General features: G+C 44.7%; 1 protein-coding gene across 2 annotated transcripts in view; it reads right to left on the reverse strand.

The window, feature by feature from the left end:
• The window catches only part of maml1 (mastermind-like transcriptional coactivator 1), a 37,301-nt gene extending 21,263 nt beyond the window's left edge, over positions 1-16,038 (reverse strand). For both annotated transcript variants that reach the window (XM_063189679.1, XM_063189678.1), the window contains exon 1: positions 14,337-16,038. In XM_063189679.1, coding sequence (XP_063045749.1) covers positions 14,337-14,663 — 327 coding nt within the window. In that variant the 5' untranslated portion in view covers positions 14,664-16,038. The remainder of the gene's footprint in view (positions 1-14,336) is intronic.
• Positions 16,039-19,539: the final 3,501 nt, after the last annotated feature.

The raw sequence follows: 19,539 nt of genomic DNA on the forward strand, positions 1-19,539 counted from the left end.
ACTGGAGTACGTCTTAATGACCTGACACAGTGTGAGTAATAAATATGCTGTGTAATGGATGGTGGGTAGGATTTTGACAACCGCTTTGAACGATAACTTTGGTTACATTCAAGGCTCTAAAGCCAACCAGCCAAATGCTGATGAAAAATTAGTTTGGCTGGTAGAAAAGAAAACTTACTAGTCACTCTGACTAACAGTGAGTATATGTTTGGCTGGTAAGAGTTTACAGCTAAGCCAAATTGACTAGCGATGAAAAAAAGTGTATTTATAACCCTGGTTATTATAGCCATCGGACTCATTTCAATACTGAGGTGTGCAAAAGCGCTTTGGGTGACTGTTGTAAAAAAAAAACATTACACAGCCCCACGTGGGCCATGGTAGGCACGACTCACTAGACTGTAATCAGACAGTCATGTAGTTAAGCTTAGTCATGTTGTACTCGTGGCTGGAGACTGGAGAGGCATACACCGTACATGCAGACGTGAGCTCTGCCTGCAGCCAGTGATTCCTTTAGAACATCACACATGCACAAGAAGGAGGACTTGCTGGCTTTTTTTTTTTTAAGAACGCTATGGGCTATATTAAACATGTATGCGTACATACAGGATGCGTAGTAAATACTTTACACAACTATGAGTCTAAAAAAAATAACTACTTCTAAAAAATACACCCCAAAACAAAGCCTCTCTCTGTAATGTAAGCAAACAGTCATTCCTGCATACAAGAAGCAAGGAACACAAGATGCTACTGAGGAAGACAGTAATGCACACTCAACACTAGGTCTCCTATGCTGGCTTGGGGTCTACAACATGGGAATGAGACAGGAGACAGGAGAGACAGTTTTAATTTTAATTCAAGGACACTTTGGCAGGCAGGTAGGTACAATGTCCATGACACCTGCTGACCCTCTTCCTCTCTCCGCAGATTTATCACAACAAGCCAGTGGGTTTTTTCCAGAGTTAGCATGGGGCCTCCAACAGTATGGGGCACTGTGCAAGGCCAGGCCAAGACAGCAAAGAGGCACCGCTGGAAAGATGCTCAGTCAGTCGGAGACGGGTAATGAATAGGCTACCCTCAGGAACACACGCTCACAAACGCGCCTCAGCAAGAGTTAGATGACCTCCACGGTGTTGTTTTAGGCATAAACAGAGTTTGTAAACATGTCTTTTTCGCCCAATATATACACAGAGCAAAACATATGCAGCGTTTGTTTAGATCTCAAAACGCTACTTGGTGAGCAAAATTGAGCTACCAAGTGTCCATCTTGATGAGGTCTGTGGGAAGTGGCCAACTTTATGATGGCCCTTGATGAAACATCTACACAGCCTAACTCTCATCCAGAGGTAATTCAATACTGTGCAGAGAAACATAGCATTCGCTGTTAACATCATGCATTTCAATGCTGGCCCAGGTCATGCATTTGTTCATTGAACATATGTAGATTTCTGAGATCTGTCCCCATAACCGTAACAGACTTTGCACTGGTCGAACCATCCATGTCGGTGTGTGTGTGTTACAGTTTACAGGACAAGCCTATGCTGGTATGACTACATTGCGTTCTGTCAGAGAGAACGGTTCAAGACTAAAGAGCCTATTTGTGTAGTGTTCAGCGCTCAAAGCACAAAAAAAACAAAAAAGTGAGAATCAATAGATCACACAACCAGAGTACTTGACCTCGGCCAGGGATCATGTTGCAAACTCATATTGCATAAAATCCTGCATTGCCACACACAAAAACACACACACACACACACACAAGCACACACAGACACAAGCACACACACACACAATCAATTCCCATTACTCAGTCAGTAATGCACTACTTAAGCTGTGTACACACAGCCCTTCTGACTGCGTGTGTCCTAAAAAGGCTAACGGACATGACCGGGGAAGCAAACAATCAGCTGAGTTACACGATCGCTCTATTTAGTGGGCCTCCATTGGATTTTTCTATAGCTGTGCCATAGGCAACCATTTGTCACATCACATTACATCAAATCACAGATGTCCCTTTATTGGATATGAACACTTGAATGGCTAAAATTTAGTTTACTGTTTCAGTTACATCAATTAAGTACAGTGCAACAAAGTATGCATATTACTGTACCTAAGGTTTAGGAATGGGTAAGGAATGTACAATGCAAGTTCATAACTGCTTATTAGTAGTTGGAAGATGCATTACAAATGGGGGTGGGTGATATGACGATATTAAATTGTGAAATCAAGTACAAGATCGTCTTGAATCTGCCAAAGTGCAGAAATTGTACTACTTACTGTCTACTTAGTTAATGTCTACTTAGTTAGTGTTGTCTTCTTTTATTCTTTACATTAAGACTTATTGTATTCCAATTGTGCACTTTATGAGCGTCAGTGTGTTTACATTGAATGAATTGCTCATTACAAATTTTAAGTATTGTTGTTGTTGTCGTTGAATTGTTGTTTTTATTTTTTCAATGAGAGATTGTGATAAAAAAGATCGTAATCGAGATTTTAATATTTAAAAATCGGGATATGACATTTTTGCCATATCGCCCACCCCTTATAACAAACGAAAGCGAGGTGTTAAACTACAAACCATGTGAGAACACATTAAACAGATTCCTTTGAGCATTTGATTGAGCACTTGAATATTGCCATCATCGCTGGGTAATCAGTATTACATCAGTGTTTCCCTTGGTTGAACTCAAGTATTTCCCCAGCTGGACCAAGCACATACAGTTCAGAGTACCAACAACCGACAAGCAAAACATTACCTACAAATGAGACAGACCTTTTGGTTTTAATGGAAATTTCATTGATTGAACCATACATCAGCCCGACCCATAACCCTTAGTACTGTGATGCAAGTGAACCTCTAGTTCAGTACTGTAGTTCTCAACCTTTTTTTCTGAACCAACACCCCCTTGACCTAATTATAAGCCTGCCAACGCCCCCATGACCTCATCATAAGCCTGTTAACGCCCATGTTAGTATTAAAAAATAAAACAGATTTTTAAAAAAAAAACTGCCACTGAGTGCGCCCCCCTCTCCGCTGTCTCCTTCTCAACGCCCCCCAAGGTCTCTATAACACCCCCGTTGACAAACCCTAACTCAAATTGATGGTTGGGGCAGGGCAGGGGGACGACGCTGGAGCTCTAATGGCAGATTAGCGCCGGCTCGCCAGGCTCCAGGCGCTCCACTAGCACCAGGGTGCGAGCTGCCGCCATGGGCCTCAGACCTGCCCCAAGACCCCAGGCTGGCCCCTCTCAACTGTCTCGCTCTCCCTGCGCCTGCCTCTCTCTTCTTTCTGTGCAGCGCCATCCATCTTTCTCTCCCTCCCTCTGTATGTCTCGCTCAGCTTGCCTCTCGCTCTCTCTCTCTCTCTGCCTCTCTACCTCTCTCCCTCTCTCTCTCACCCCCCCCCCTCCCTCCTGCCTCTCTAAAAATGTTTGTCTTGACAGTGCTGATGATTGTGAGCGGCAGCCATGGCAGTCAGACCTGCCCCAAGACCCAGGTCGGTCCTCTCTGCCCTCTCTCTATCTCTCTCTCTCTGCCTGCCTCCCTATGTCTCTCCATCTGTTCTCTCTGTCTCTTTTTCTCTCCCTCTCTCGAAATGTTTGTCTTGACAGTGCTGCCGATTGCTCAATGACCAAAAGCAAGTGTGCCCCATCACATGGGCCCCTTTCCACACGCTGTGCGAGTGTGCAGTGAGTGAGTGAGTGGGTGAGGGAGAGAGTGTGTGTGTACACACAGGCATGTGGCTCAGCGAGATGAACTGCACACAGTGAGTGCACACACTCACGCTTGCTTGCTTTGCTTTCGAGATGATCACTTCAAACGACGGGAACAAGACAACACTCATTTGAATAGGCAAGCATTTCTATTGGCAAAAGCCCACATTCAGTGCACAGTGCAGCGCCTGTTAGGTCAGGAAAACACTTTTTGATAGGCTATCACCTCCCGTCCTCCTCAGTCACTGGGTGCATTCCATTATCTAAACTCCTGTCCTTGACTCACGCTTGTGGCCTTGTGCTTTGCCGACATCCTGGCTTCATGGAGAAGGAAATGAAGTTTCTAAGTCAGTCAAAAAATGGCCTTTGAATTGTGCTTCTGAATTGAAGTTCTGTCCTCAATGACGTCTTGCAATGTCATCACGAGGCCAGAAGCACTGGAGTTACGGTAGGGACACATAGACGCGAATTTGGCCAAGCGAAGCGAACTTTGCCATTCATTACCATAGAGCTACTAAGTGGGTGACATCAAGTTGTATGCGCGGATTAGCATTTCAACTGCATCCGGTTTCCAGGAATAGGGATAGGAACATAGGGTTGACAAAAATACAAGACAGACGTTAACAGCAGTCATTCGCCTATCCCCGCATTCTTTCCTTAGTAACAAAATAGTACAGCACAACCACACGTGTGTGTTTATCAAACAAAACATGAAAATAATAGAGGTGCTCCGATCACCATTTTTTGGCCCGATCACCGATACCGATCACCAAAAATCTTTATCTGCCGATCACCGATCATTGCCGATCACAGAAATGATTTCCTATTTTTTTAATAGCCTATTAATTAACCTTATTGAATACCATTTCTGCCCATAAACCAATCAATCTTAATTTGCACATGTTGCTTTCACAATGTAGGCCTATTATTACGCTATTATTATTATTATTATTATTATTATTAGGCTATTATTATTATTATTATTATTATTATCTTTCAGCTCTTTCAGACTAGTGTTGGTAATATAGCCTACAAGTAAGTCTACAGTATTAATCAATTTATAAGTTATTGCATATAATTACTAAACTATTTAAGATTGAATTGAAACTGAAACATTACATCAATATATAAGTCATTGCATATAATTACTAAACTATTTAAGATTGAATTGAAGCTCAGACACCTGGATCTCAGTCTCTCGTCTTCTGCATACGAGAAAAAACCCTGTCGCTTTAAATGAGCAGCCTCGTGAGGAGAGCCCCTCCCCTCTCTGTCACTCACTGTCCACAGCTGCAGTGCTCCGCGACCGTTCTGAGTCTGAGCTCTCTCCCTCTCCCCTCACCTGTCGCCGTTTGGCGTTTCGGAGACTATCAAACTAATCGACTGACTGTCAATTACAACGTTGAAAACAATAACGTTGCCATGCTTGTGCGGACAACGTGAACTTGTCGCGTGCTGGCCGAGGCAACTACACAGGTTATAACGCAAAATGGCTAACTGGCGAGAAGTAGTCTATCGCAAATTACATTGTGACTGAAAAACTTGAGATTCTACATAGGCCTACACAAAACAAGAAAAAAACTTCCCTTGAAAGAACAGGCAACACGCACAACACAGCGTGTCTGCGAGGAAAGCTCTTTCTCTGTAACACTGTCATAGATTGTAGAATTCCCTGCACAGACTCATTGAGTTTCACACCGTCCACTCTCCCTCTGTTCGGTGTTGCAGCGACTACAAACAAATGACCTGACTGTCCATTAGGCTACAACTTTAAAAACAATACCGTTGATGATTGTTTTGGAAACGTTTAGTTGTTGCGTGCTGACAGGCTGTAACTCAAAATAGCGAACATGGCGAGACTGACACGTCATTCTCAAATTACAAGTCATGTAAACGGCGCATGGATCGGAAAATCAGATCATTGTTGATGCAGATTATATGATTATAAATGGTGAAAATGAAGGAAGGAATTCCAAAAAGTTAAAGACAGGTAAAGATGCCTTATTTTGGTGCAGCAGCTGTGCAGAGCCAGCACCTAGGCTACATGCAGGCAGCGCCAGGTGTAAAGGCAAAATGGTTGCGTGAGGAATTTAATATCTCTGGATCGGTTTTTTGATCGGCATGTTTTTCCGATCACCGATCAGGCTATTTTTGGCCATTATCGGCCGGTCATGATCGGCTGCCGAGCAATCGGAGCACCTCTAGAAAATAAAGTAATGTTGCTATCCCTTGGCTACTCGTGAATTTTTTAGAACTACATCTCACATTCTCACGAGAGCTATAAGGACTTCCTTCTGTGAAGCCTAGTTGCATGAGCAAACTTCTGCTTGATGGTAAGTTTTGAAAGTATACTACTAAACCAAAGTTTAAGTTTTATCAAAAGAGTGTTGTCAGGAGTGAAATCGCTAATCGTGTGTTTGCACTCACACCTTATTTGAGACTGGTCCCTAGGCCTGGGCAAAAAATCGATGTGATTTTAAAATCGAGTTTGAACGTCAAATCGATTTGTTTTTTGAGAAATCGCGTTAATACGATTTAAAAAAAAATCCTCTGTCCCTATGCAGTTTATGTATCCAAGCGCACAGCGCACGCATTACGTTCGCCAAGACCTCCGGAGACGTAGGCCTACCTAGTGCATTCTCTGTGTCTCCTCCCCCATTACATGCACAAACAAACTAACCGTGGTGAGTGAAATTGTTAGCCTACACCAAAATATAACGGGTGAAATGAAACCGGTGAGGAATACGGGCTCCTGTTCAAAAAAGGTGACACTACCTCCTATCGTTTTGCCAATGATGAATACCAAACAGTAGGCCTACCACTTTGTAAATGTTGAATGACATGACAGTGTTGTCGTAACGTAAGCTGTAGCAGCCGGACTACAATCTTGTTTCAATATTTGAAACGGAAACATCTCGCGGAGAAAATGGCAAACAACTCTACCCCTACCACGAGTAAGGTGGAAAGCAATCACCGATGCAATTAGCTTAGAACTACCTACTACGGACATGCTTCCAATTTATTCGGCGGAGAAGAGAGGTTTTCAACATATGCTTAAAGTTTTGGATGCGCTGCTTCCTCGCCTGTATCTTAACCAACATATGCGAGTTGAAAGGAATCTCTCTCGCTCTCTCACACACACACACACACACACACACACACACACACACACACACACACACACACACACACACACACACACACACACCAAGCACACGGAGCACTCGGTCTCTCGCGCGCTCTCTCTCTCCCCCTCTCTCCAAAGCCCCACTCGGACTGGACTTTAATGAGGAGACTAGACTTGAATCGAATCGTGAATCGTGAATCGAGTTTTTTAATGAAAAAATCTAGATTTTTTTTTTTGGGTGAATCGCCCAGCCCTACTGGTCCCCATTCATTTTCGACAGCTAGTGGGAACCGGGAAGTCGTTAAATGCTAACAAGAAAGACTACAATCTACTACATGCTTCTGGGTGACTTGCGAACTCTATGAGGGAAGTGAAAGCAAGCGAACAGGAGCAAATCAAATCAAATTAACAACATAACCGTTCCATTCCATTTGATTGGCCACGGCGACCTGATGACAGTTGAGCTGTCAGAATGGAACACTGAATTTCGCCTCTCTTCACGTCGCTCGTTTCGCCTGCTATGTGTCCCTAGTGTTAGGATAATGGTATGGACCCAGTGGATGGCCCCTGTGCGGGGATCACTTGGTCATGCCTGGAATGCCGGCTGGCTGCAAGGCTGGGCGCATTCAGAAATAAACAGACAAGTATGTGCATGCGCACAAGACACACGCTTACACACTCTCTGGTTCATCCCCTCTCTCTCACACACACACTCACTCACTCTCACACACACAGGAGCGATCTCGCTGATCGCTTGATCTGGTCTTTCTCACACTCCAGTGGAAGCCAGAGCGGCTCCTTGATCTGGGTTTAAAAAGCTGGAGGGGGGGCGTGTGCAAAAGCGGCCTCTCTGATCTAACCAACGTCCCCATGGAGAGGGAGGGAGCGTGTGTAGTGTGTGTGTATGTGGTGTGTGTGTGTTTGTTAGTCACTGCAGGGCTTTCTGAACCTGAAAAACTGGTCCCAGTGTGTCTCCTCTTTCTCTCTGGAGAGAGAGAGAGAGAGAGAGAGAGAGAGAGAGAGAGAGAGAGAGAGAGAGAGAGAGAGAATTGAGACAGGCCATATGCCTACAGATCTGTCTCTGTCTCTGTCTCTCTGTATGTAATGCTACATTAAAGTTAAAAAAGTTTGAATGGTTCAAAAACGTCTCTCTCTCCCCGCCTCCCATATCAATTGCTCTTTTGCCTGTAATGATGTTTTACCCTCCTTTGGCATAACAAAACATTCACTCCTCTCCTCAATTTCAATGAGAAAGCCGTTTGCTTTTCCTTCCATGCTAATGTTGTTTTTCCCCCCTCTCTTCCCCTTTTCATTACCAAATTCCCCTTACTACCAATCTTTCTCTCTTTCCCTTCTCTTCACAGTTTTGGTTGCTTTTTAACCCCCAGCTTCAAAATACACACACACTTTTTGTGTAGCCTTCTCTCCCACCTTCACCATTTCTCCCCCACAAAAAGAAAGCTTTTTTTTCGCGCTGCTCCTGTTTGTGTGACACACATTACCTCCCCCTTTGAAATTCTGTGTGTGTGTGTTTGTGTATGCATGCGTGTGTGTGTTTGGTGAATAGCGTGTGCCTTCCTCAGTCTACCATTAGTCTTCAGCACTTCACCAGCACCACAACCAGCGCTGCTATGGCCACGGTTACCCCCTGAACCACATGAAACTAATTAGCATGTGTATAGACAGGGGAGGCCACAACAAAAGAGGCCAGCAGTGGCGGCAGCAGCAGCGGCGGTGCGCAGGGGCCGACCCAGCTAGCTAGCGGTGTGTGTGTGTGTGTGTGTGCGTGAGGGAGAGAGTTTGTGTGTGTGTGTGTGTGTGTGTGTGTGTGTGTGTGTGTGTGTGTGTGTGTGTGTGTGCGTGCGTGTGTATGTGAGGGAGAGAATCTGTGTGTGCATGAGGGGGGAGACCGAGTGAGTGTGTGTGAATTTGAGAGAGAGAGAGAGAGAGAGAGAGAGAGAGAGAGAGAGAGAGAGAGAGAGAGAGAGAGAGAGTGTGAGTGAGTGAAAAAGAGTGTATGTGAGGGGGCGGTGGGGTGGGCTTTGCCGAGGAGCGGGGTGCAGGGAGCGTGGCGAATTCCTGGGGCCGAGTGCAGCCAGCCATCCAACCAGCCAGCCTGCTCCTGCCTGCCCTCTCTTTGAAGCCCCCGGGGGCCTGCCACAATGGGCCGCCCCAGGATGCTCCACGGCCCCGAGGACAGGAGAGGAGTGGGCCACACCACCACAGCCAGAGGGGGGTGAGGAAGGGAAGAGCAGGGACGATATGAAGAGGCAGACACTAGACAAAAGTTGACTAGACAAGAGTCAAAAGGTGAGGAAAAGTTGTCATGAGAGTTTGCAAGAGATAGATAGATAGATAGATAGATAGATAGATAGATAGATAGATAGATAGATAGATAGATAGATAGATAGATAGATAGATAGATAGATAGATAGATAGATAGATAGATAGATAGATAGATAGATAGGCTTAGATATCAAGCTAGATAGATAGATATGGAGAGAAAGAGGTTAGAGAGATGGGTGCATTTCTCAATGACGTTGTTACTAACTACACCAGCAACTTAGTTGGTTGCAATGCAATTTCTCATTGGCAACATACTGAGTTGCTACGCGGGTAGCAATTAGGCTTTTGAGAAACAGGGTGCAGATTGACAGGGAGAGAGGGAGGGAGAAAGGGGGTGTCTGGTGGTGGGAGAAAATGCCAGAAAGGCACAGTATGTGTGAAGCATGCAATTTTGAAAGTCACTCAAGTTCTATCTGAAATATTATGCGAGTATGGAGGGAGTAAGTCAGTGACCTGCAGCAGTGCTTATTTGTGGTGTGTCTGTGAGTCTATGAGAGACCCACAGAAAGTGGATGAGAGATTATGAAGAAAGAGAGAGAGCGAGTGAGGGAGGGAGGGAGAATGAAGGAGCAAAACTAGAGGGCACAGAGTGCAATGCGTAATGAAATAAATTTTGAGGTTAAGGAGTGCAAAGTGAAAGCAAAGGATACTGAGGAGAACAAGAACAAGCAAGAGGAGAGAGAGGAAACGGAAGATAAGAGGGGGAGGGAGAAGGGGAAGAAGAGAGAGAGAGAGGGGCCGACAGAGGAGTGTGCAAGAGGGTGAGGAGTTGGAGAAGGTACAAGAGACAGAGCGAGAAGGAATGAGAGAGAGAGAGAGAGAGAGAGAGAGAGAGAGAGAGAAAGAGAAAGAGAAAGAGAAAGAGAGAGAGAGAGAGGGGGATACTGAACCATCTGAAACACACACTCACACACAGGTTCTAAGTCCAAGAGCATGAGGTAGGTCTTTTCTGAGTCCCAAACAGTAACTCAGCATTGCCTGGAGCAAGACAGTCTCTCTCCTCTTCTGGTGTGCGGTGGGGCAATGAGCCCACGACCCCCACTGAAAATGTGTGTGTGAGAAGAGTGAGAAGAGGGTGAAGAGTAGGAGAGGGTACAAGAGACAGAGCGAGAGGGAGCGAGTGAGAGAGAGAAAGAGAGAAAGAGAGAGGTGAGTGGGGGTAGGGAGGGGTACTGAATGACTCAAACAAACACACACACAGGTTCTAGGTCCAAGAGCATGCGGGTGGTTCCTTTATGAGTCACCCACAGCATAGCCCGGAGGAGGACACTCTTCCCTCTCTCTCCTCCCTGGCCTGCCTCTCTGGCATGGTGTTGGCGGGGGCGGCGAGTCCTGGGACCCCCACCGATGGCCGAACCCACCCAGGGGTCATAAAGGGACGACAGGGAGGAGTGCAGCAGCCGGTGGCCTCAGAGGAAGCAGTGACAAACACAAACACACACACACACACACACACACACACACACACACACACACACACACACACACACACACACACACACACACACACACACACACACACACACACACACACACACACACACACACACACACACCTTTCCACACTGGCCATAAGGTGCGTTCAGGCCGACTGAAAACTGTGCCAGTGCCCTTTCCTGCACCTAATCTCGAACTTCACATCGCAAGTCTGAGCGCTTGAGAACCTGAAAGTTGGTTTGAGATGCAAACCGAAAAAAAAAACCCTTGTATTTTTTTCTCCACGAAACCGTGACGTCAATGTGGACATTAGGGATGCACCGATACCACTTTTTTGAAAACCGATACAAGTACGAGTACATTAATGTGTGTACTTGCCGATACCGAGTACCGATACCGATGCCTTTTACCACCAAAATACAATGAAAATAAATGCACGGCCTTGTTTTTTTCCACCTGTGATATTTTTATTGTCCATTTCCATGTAGATTTAAATGTTAGTAAATGTATGAGGTGGCACTTTTTTCCATGCTGATTTCAAGTCCACAGAACATGACAAGATTTTGCATTGTTTTGAGTAATAGTAGTACTCGTAGCTGGTATCGGTAAGTGCTTGACGAGTACGAGTACGAGTATAATAACCAGTATCGTATCGGTGCATCCCTAGTGGACATCAGCAGGTTCATCCGGGTAACACAAAGTTACATGCGGAAAAGTTCAGAGCCCGGTATGAATGCGAGTGGTTTACAGGTAAGCTCTTCAGTTCCGAAGGTAGCTGGTGCAAGAACGGGCACCGGCACCATTCTGGTCAGCCTGAAAAAAACTGTCTCTCGCTCTGAACTTCGCTCCACCTACCTCTTTAATACACAGACATGCAGATATTGCCAAAAAAACACTATATCCCTTTTCCACACTAATAACATCAATATTGACCGCCTCCTCTTGCCACTCTCATCTGTGCAGATCTACCTGTCTGCCTGTCTGTCTGTCTGTCTGTCTGTCTGTCTGTCTGTCTGTCTGTCTGTCTGTCTGTCTGTCTGTCTGTCTGTCTGTCTGACGTACAGTGTTCATCTCGCTTGCACACACTGTGCTCTGGGGAGTGCAGATGGGCAACAGCAACAGCAGGTCTGCCCTGGATGGTGAAGGGGGTTATAACTCAAATACACACTGGTCACAAAATCTGCTGTGCAGTGTGCACACTCCCCCTTCAACACATTACCCTCTCTCCCTCTTTTGCACGCACGCGCACACACACGCTCGCACACGCACACACACTGCGGGTGTAGGATAGAGAGAGAGACGCGTGCAGCCTTTAACTACAACACAACAATCTGTTCACAAAACATCTATGGCCCTCCTTTTCAAACTCGCACACATTCCCCGTTTCTGTTTCACTCACACAACAAGCACGCACTCTCACACACAGCATTATTGGAAGGAGTGAAGCCTAGATGTTCAGTGCTGGCCGGGGATGGGGATGGAGGGGGTGGATGGTTATTGGGAGGGAGGAGGACTATTTGATGAGTCAGGCCTGTGTGCGAGCTCGCTGGGGGTGTGGAGGTGGGGGTGCGTAGAGGGTGGGGGAAGGGCAGGGGCTTTTCAGCGTTCCTGAGTCATCTTGCACATTCTGTACTAGAGTCTCACACTGTGTCCATGAGTGAGTGTGTGTGTGTGTGGTGTGTGAATGCATGAATGTACGAGTGTGACTGTGTGTGTGTCTATGTCTGAGACTGTGTGTGTGTGTGTGTGTGTGTGTGTGTGTGTGTGTGTGTGTGTGTGTGTGTGTGTGTGTGTGTGTGTGTGTGTACATATGAAATGTCAGAGTGTGTGTGGGTGTCTGTGTGCACAAGTGTGTGTGTGTGCACTGACGTGCGCATGTGTGTGGGAGAGAAAGTGTGTTTGTGTGTTCCAGTAGGCCTGAGAAGACAATGTGAAAGTTCAGCATGTACACACACTCGGCACAAACTTGAGCAGTGTGTCTGGAAGCAGCAGCAGCAACACCCCCCCCCCACACACACACACAGTAGAAAAACACAAACTAATCCTCTCTGGTGAACACCTCTTCCTCGCATAATTTGCATTTAAGCAACCCTGAGCAGCAGCACCACCACGGCTGCGTGCTGACGAGTGAAGTGGCTTTGATAAAAACAACAGCACAAAAACCATCAGTGATTTGTGGTGGTCGCTGAACTGGAAAAACCACCATGTACACTGCGTGTGGTACCACATACACACAAACACAGTATATATACAGAGTTTACAAAATGTAATAGGGAATATAGCTTCCGGTAAAACATACGAGGGGGTGAATTAATTGCAAGTTAATTAAGTGTTAGGTTACTGTGTGTCTGTGCTTGAATAAGGTTGAGGATTTGTGCAAGGCTTTTGCTATGTTCTAACATTTCACCTGAAATTGCACTTTAATTGTCTTGCACTTTAAATGTCTGTATGAGCACTGTCTATGTCCAAACTGTCTTATGTCCATGTATGAGTACTGTCTATGTCTATACTGTCTATGTCCTTACCTAGATTAGTCTATGTCTGCATGGGAAAGCAAGAAACGTAATTTCAAATTCTTTGTATGACCAGTGCATGTAAAGAAATTGACAATAAAACCAACTTGACTTGACTTGAAATTCAAATATCCCCAACTAATGGTGTACATATCCCTGGCTCCACGCGTACAAAGCTTGCACCGAAACTGAAAAGCTAACAGTTTCCAGTCTGTCCGATTTGAGACATACCTGGTATGCCAGGTGTGAAGTTTCGCTCGCTACGCTTATCCAGCAGGAACGGAAACGAACATGCATTGCATACTTAGGTTATGTATGGGAGTGCCCCGGGTGATCCCTTTTGATGAGCGCCAAGTCAAATCCAGCTTTTCAGGGATATAATTGAAGACGACTCTGTCAAGAGCAGAGGCATTATGTGTGTCTGCTGCCTAACATCGGCCCATACAGTTGACTGACAGCACGACACGCCTCCTAAACTGTCTGTTTGACATCTTGTCATACAAGACAGACAGCATCAGCACCAACCGTTAGCCTAGCTGTCTTATATCAACCCAGAAACACTGGTTGATCGATCAAAACTATTCTCATGTTTGACAAATTGTTAATCAGCGTCAAATTATGACCATAGGCCTCCTGATTGTTTCAGACGTGCTGGATAATATCAAACAGTGCGTTCTACATTGTAATAACATGTTATGCAGGCTACAACACCATAGAAATGTTGTAAACACCTATGCAGATACACCACATAAGCAGATATACACTCATCATAATTTCTGTTACAATGTATTAGTAATGGTTGAATCAACACGGGGAAAAATGGCTGACCCCGCTTGTTATTAAACGTGAATAGATGCCGCCATCCCCCTATGTTGTCAAATGCCAACATGGTCATGTGACCAAAGGCACGTAGTACGCACCCAGGCATCCAGAACAGTACACGTGAAAGGCTCATGACAGCATCACTGGCATTGACACAAACTACGAGCATTCTGGCAGACCACAGAAAATTGTCAACAAACGTCCACTGTACTTCAGCTTAAGACACACTATTTTCACTTAATACTAAGATATTCACCTACTGCAAATGCAGAAAATAAACAGTACCCCGGTCTATTTGGTGCAAACAACGGCAGTCATTCATTCATTCGTGCCTCGCATCAATTCAGATACAACCGCTACGAGTGAAGCCTGGTCACTTACCGCAATTAAAGTACTGTTTCTGCTCGGCTCTCCAGGCGTCCCGCTGTCGGCGAGCTCTGCGTTGCCTCCCCCGGTTCCCGAACCCCTTGGCGTCGTTTGATCGGATGTCGGCTGCGTTTGCCTGTGCTTACTCGACCGTTTGGCCTTGGTCTGCAAGCAGCGTTGATGCAGCGCGAGCGTCTGCTGTCGTTCCATCTCCAGCCGCTCCATGCCCGTGTTGTCGTAGCGGTTCTCGCAGCTGGTGTGGTGCCGTCTGAAGAGTTCGATTCGACGGCGTAGCCGCTCCATCACCGCGCTATGTCGCGGCATGACAAAATCCGCCATCATCAATGATCCCGTGTGTAAATCTCCGGGGCTTGGTTTCAGTGCTCCGGATACAAGCAACTTTTAATGCTGAATGTGCTTCTTCAGTGAGTGGGTGTCTCTACCCCGCTGCCTTTCACAAAACACGCACGACTGCCACCATTTTTGTCGTTTTGACTGCGAGTCTTTTGCCCGATATAAAACAACCAGGCTTTAAAATAAACTGCACCCCGACAGAGTGCCTTTTCCTCATAACAGTTGGTTTACATGTTCCGATTTTTAAGCTACCGTACACACACTATTGTTGTACAATTAACGATAACTAGATGAAAATACTGTTCGCTGTATTCTCCGAAAAAAATCAACCGTTGCTCTTCCAAAGGGCTTGATACTTACATTTCAAACGGAACAAAAACTGCCACTATCAACCTCAGCCTTTTGGAAGTAGTTGATTCCTACTTACAATCTCAGCTATGATGGCACTTCACCCCCAATCAACACAGAAAGCACAGCCGAAGACGGGGGTGTCCGTCACAGTACATAGCGAACATAGACGGCAGATATGACACAATTTCTCCCAATAGTTGCAAACGTTCCGTTTTAGACCTTGACGCAAATTAATGGCACAAGGTAAAATAAAATAACCACACAGGTCTCCTAAACATAAAGCTGTGCGCAATCCTACTCCAAGAGCTCTCAGAAGCTCAGTTCCAACTTTCACCCACCGAATTTGCTGACGAAACTGTTCAAGAACACACGCGACTAAAGAACTTACAAAAACATGATACCATGTGAATACGCAAGTGTAGAAAACACCTGTGCATTATCCAAAAAGTTGAACAGACAACAACAGGAGCTTGGTTGGTTAGCAAGCTGCTAACTGCCAACACAAAACTCTTTAGAGTTTCTAGCTCAGAAGTTTAACCCACCAAAATTAACAAGTTTTCCTAAAGACTCGTTGGATGCGTGTGCATTCAGTTCTGAAAACTAAAAAAAATCGCTGTGCCCTCCGATATCAAAACAAGTACCTCCAGCAACAAAACAACGCAGTCATTCTTCAAACATAAGAACTTCTACCAGCTAACTTTTGAAACTTAAAAGTAGCTCTTTGGCTAACAGCTGATTCTGTAGCCTACACTGAACGAAACGCTAGTTAGATAGCAGTTCTTCACAAGCTACGGATGTAGCTAGCCTGCTAGCTAGCTAACTAGCTTGGTAACAAAGCATAATACATTCACTTTTGCTCAAATGTTCACTTAAAGGTAGTATGTCCAGTAGAAAACACTGACCGATCCTTGTTCTCGATGAGACGGCAGATGAAAAAGGAAACACGACAACAAACAATCAAACTCTGCCCTACTGTGCTATTTCTATTGTTTTCCAGTGTACAGGCAGTTCTTCGTCGCCATCTTGAAATAAGTTTTTTTTTCCCTTTTTTTCCTCTCCCTTTTCTAACCTTTGCATCACAGAGTAACGTCACCGCAAAACCCCTCCCTTTCGTAGTGATCGACAGAGCACACATGCAATCAACAGTCTCGAGTTTATTGAAAAACCTGATACAGTGTAAATTAATGAAGGTTACAATGTGTCAACGTGTATGTAAATTACAATTCAAAGCTGACAGTCATCGCACTTTATGATATCCTGCACTTAATTTTGCACCATTGTTACAAAAATAATGCATACACGTTGGAATATTAAATGCATGTATAATTATGTGTGTCATTTTTAAATGAAACAATAGGTCTATGTTTATCAATTCCATGAAAATGCACAGTGAGACGTGCTCCTGTTTATCTAGCTTTTTATCCTGGGTGATGCTAGCTCTAGGGAGTGGTCCTATGGAACAGAGAGGACACAGAACACATTCTTTGAACAACCACAGAGAGGCCATTATGTGACCACACAATTTAATGTCAGATATTTCTTGCATTTTCCTCAGAGAGGGTCAGAATAACCAAATCAGATTGCCAGTGACACTGACAAAGTAGCAGTCCTCAGACATGGAACAATGTGAGCCTGAATGTAGGCCTATCATGGTCCACTGGGCATCTGCTTATTTTTGTAAATGATGAGGAGCAGCTATACAACCAGGGGCATAGTCCAAGAAGCTGTAGTAATCCAGGTTAAGTTAATTTTGAGGTTGTGGTAAATCATCTAGTACCATTTTACCTAAATGACTATTGCGGGCAATGGGGGCTATTGAGGTTTACCACTTCCTGTAGGTTAACTTAATCAGGTTTATCACTTAAACATGTTCTTGGAATGCCCCCCCCCCCCCCCCCACCCCATAGGGACCAAGACAGACATGACAATAGTAGGCCTTTATTGGGCAATTTATTGGTTACCGGTAGCAGGGCCGCTGACAGCTTTTGCTGGGCCTAGGCCAAAGTCATCTGAAAGGGCCCCCCATCCCAATACATACAATGTAATGATGACCCAATTTTGGGCCCCCTCTGTCCCTGGGTCCGGGACAACCGTCCCCCTGTCGGCCTTCCTGACCGGTAGTAAAGTTAAAGTCATCGCGTTTCTGATTAATATTTTTCAGACAGCTGTTTTGAGTGATTGATGAAAGCACATAACCATCTGCCCTTGCCAGCCGTTCATTTGTTGGCTGGAAATGCATCACAACTGGCACTGAGCAATGAACTTGATTTGAGGAATAAACAACAAAACATGTATACATTTTTTTGCACTTTTCTTCTTGCATAGCACTAACACACATCAGTTTACCACATAAATACCACAGCCACAGCCAAGTACGCATCTGACCTAGATTATGTAAATTACAATTATGTAAGTGAAATATGCACGTCTCAATGTACCTAAAAATAGCCTGCCTTACGAGTCTCCCAGTATAACGGCACAACTGTTTGTTACTCTGTGAGCTATTTTTGAGCACTTTGTTGAAAAAAAAAGAAAGCCAAAAAAAGAAGAAAGAAAGAAAAAAAACAGGGGCACGAGAGCTCTGCGTGCTTGCGAGAGTTCCTCTGGCTCAACAGACGTCTTGACGTAATGAACACTGGCAGACTGCACATTGAGGGATTTGAGGGGCAAGTCAGTCAGGGGCATTCGCTCTGGCTCACTGCTTTTGATGACATGGATTTCATTCGGAGAAGATGATCTATGCACACATGGACTTTTGCAGTACCACAAGATGCTTCTCCTTCACTCAAAGCCCTATATTTAGCAGGCGCTTCTCTAAGGACAGCTATGAAAGCAAAACTTGACTCTGTAACTCTTTCAGCCCATACACACATTCATGCTTGTATGAACCTTCCATTGACTCCATGCATAGTGAATCTAATTGTGCCCTGACCACTTTATAAGCGTGTCAATGACAACAAAATGACTGGAAAAAAGTTTTGAGGATCATGGTTGTTCTTAGTACTAGTTATTTTTTCTAGTTCTGCTATCAGACATTTGATCCTCAAAAAAAGCATTATAAGTACATAAACAAACACAGACACAGGGCTGATGACATCCTTGGCTGGGCTGGGCCCTTATGAAAGCCTGGCCCAATTCATACAATGTAATGAGGACTCAATCCTAGGACCCGCTTTCCCTGGGCCCGGAGTGAATGACCCCTTTGCCCCCTGCACACACATGCGCATGAAGAACAGATGCATTGCTGACCACTGAGACAAGTTCAAGCCAGAATAGCTCTGTTGTGATGGAGCAATAACTATTGTGATAGAAGTTGAGGAGGAGCCAACTCAAGGTCATTTGAGGAATACTACTAAAGACACGTCACACACATTATTAGTTTTTTATTCAACCAAACAAATTATCATCTCTCTTTCATGGATGACCACTTCCGATACACACGTGGGGTCAAAAGACACAGCCCCAGAAGTCGCTGTGTTACTACATTGAAACATTGACTTGTAATGTTCTACAATAACAGACATTTTACCTTTAAAAAAACATTGCTGAGGTGAGGTTTGTTTTTGAAGAAGCGGAATAAAATTAGTTATAAGTTATTAGTCTTTGTTGGTGCTCCCATTGATGACTCGTTACACACCATGCAAGGTGAGAATGAGAAAACCTTTCAGTGCAGGAAGGAATAACCAGAGGTAAAACAAAGAGAAGGTAATGGACAAAATAAAGAATTGAAGATAAAAATAATCAAATTTCATTTTTAACAACGAGGATGCTCTTGATTAAAAAATCACAACGAAAAAGAAAAAGAATAGAAATGGTCAAGGGGCTGGAGCTACAAGTGTACTTTCATCCCAGCTTTTTTTTTTTTTTACTTCATCGGAAGCTTTGATCCGAAATATCTCAAGTGTAGCAAAACAGCAAATAACTATGTTAAGTTACTAGAAGGGAACACCATTTCCCCTGTGTACTAACTTCGCTTCAGCTCCAAACCAAGACCTCAGTCCCCCGGCTTCAGGAGGACAAAAACTCCAACCAGGGTGAATCACATTAAAATATATAAAAAACAAAATAAAAAATACAGGAAAAAAACAAATGGTGTTAAGGAAAATCATTCAATCATATGTAACCGTATAGTGTGTACAACCTCAAAAAAAGTAAGGAAAGGAAAACAAGGAAGCATTATAAATGGACATTGTGCCACCTAATTCTTCTACTCTGCCAGAATCAGCTGTACATTCCATCTCAGTTTGCTGGGTAAATCCCCTGTCCTGAGAAAGAACAGATACAAGACGACTGCCCACTGCCCCTATGTCTTCATTTGTCAAACTGGTTTAATTCAGTTTATTGGTAACATGATGACAAGTTTGGCTCTCAATGCTCATTGCTTCGACCCCCCCCCCCCCCCCCCCATCCTCCTCACAGTTTTCAACCAATCAAAAGCTCTTATAGAAGGGCGAAAGAAAATGACCAAAACCACGCCCCCCTGTGGACCCTGACAGACCTACAGACAGATCGG

The sequence above is a fragment of the Engraulis encrasicolus genome, chromosome 23 (genome assembly GCF_034702125.1).
Source record: "Engraulis encrasicolus isolate BLACKSEA-1 chromosome 23, IST_EnEncr_1.0, whole genome shotgun sequence".
Lineage (NCBI taxonomy): Eukaryota > Metazoa > Chordata > Actinopteri > Clupeiformes > Engraulidae > Engraulis > Engraulis encrasicolus.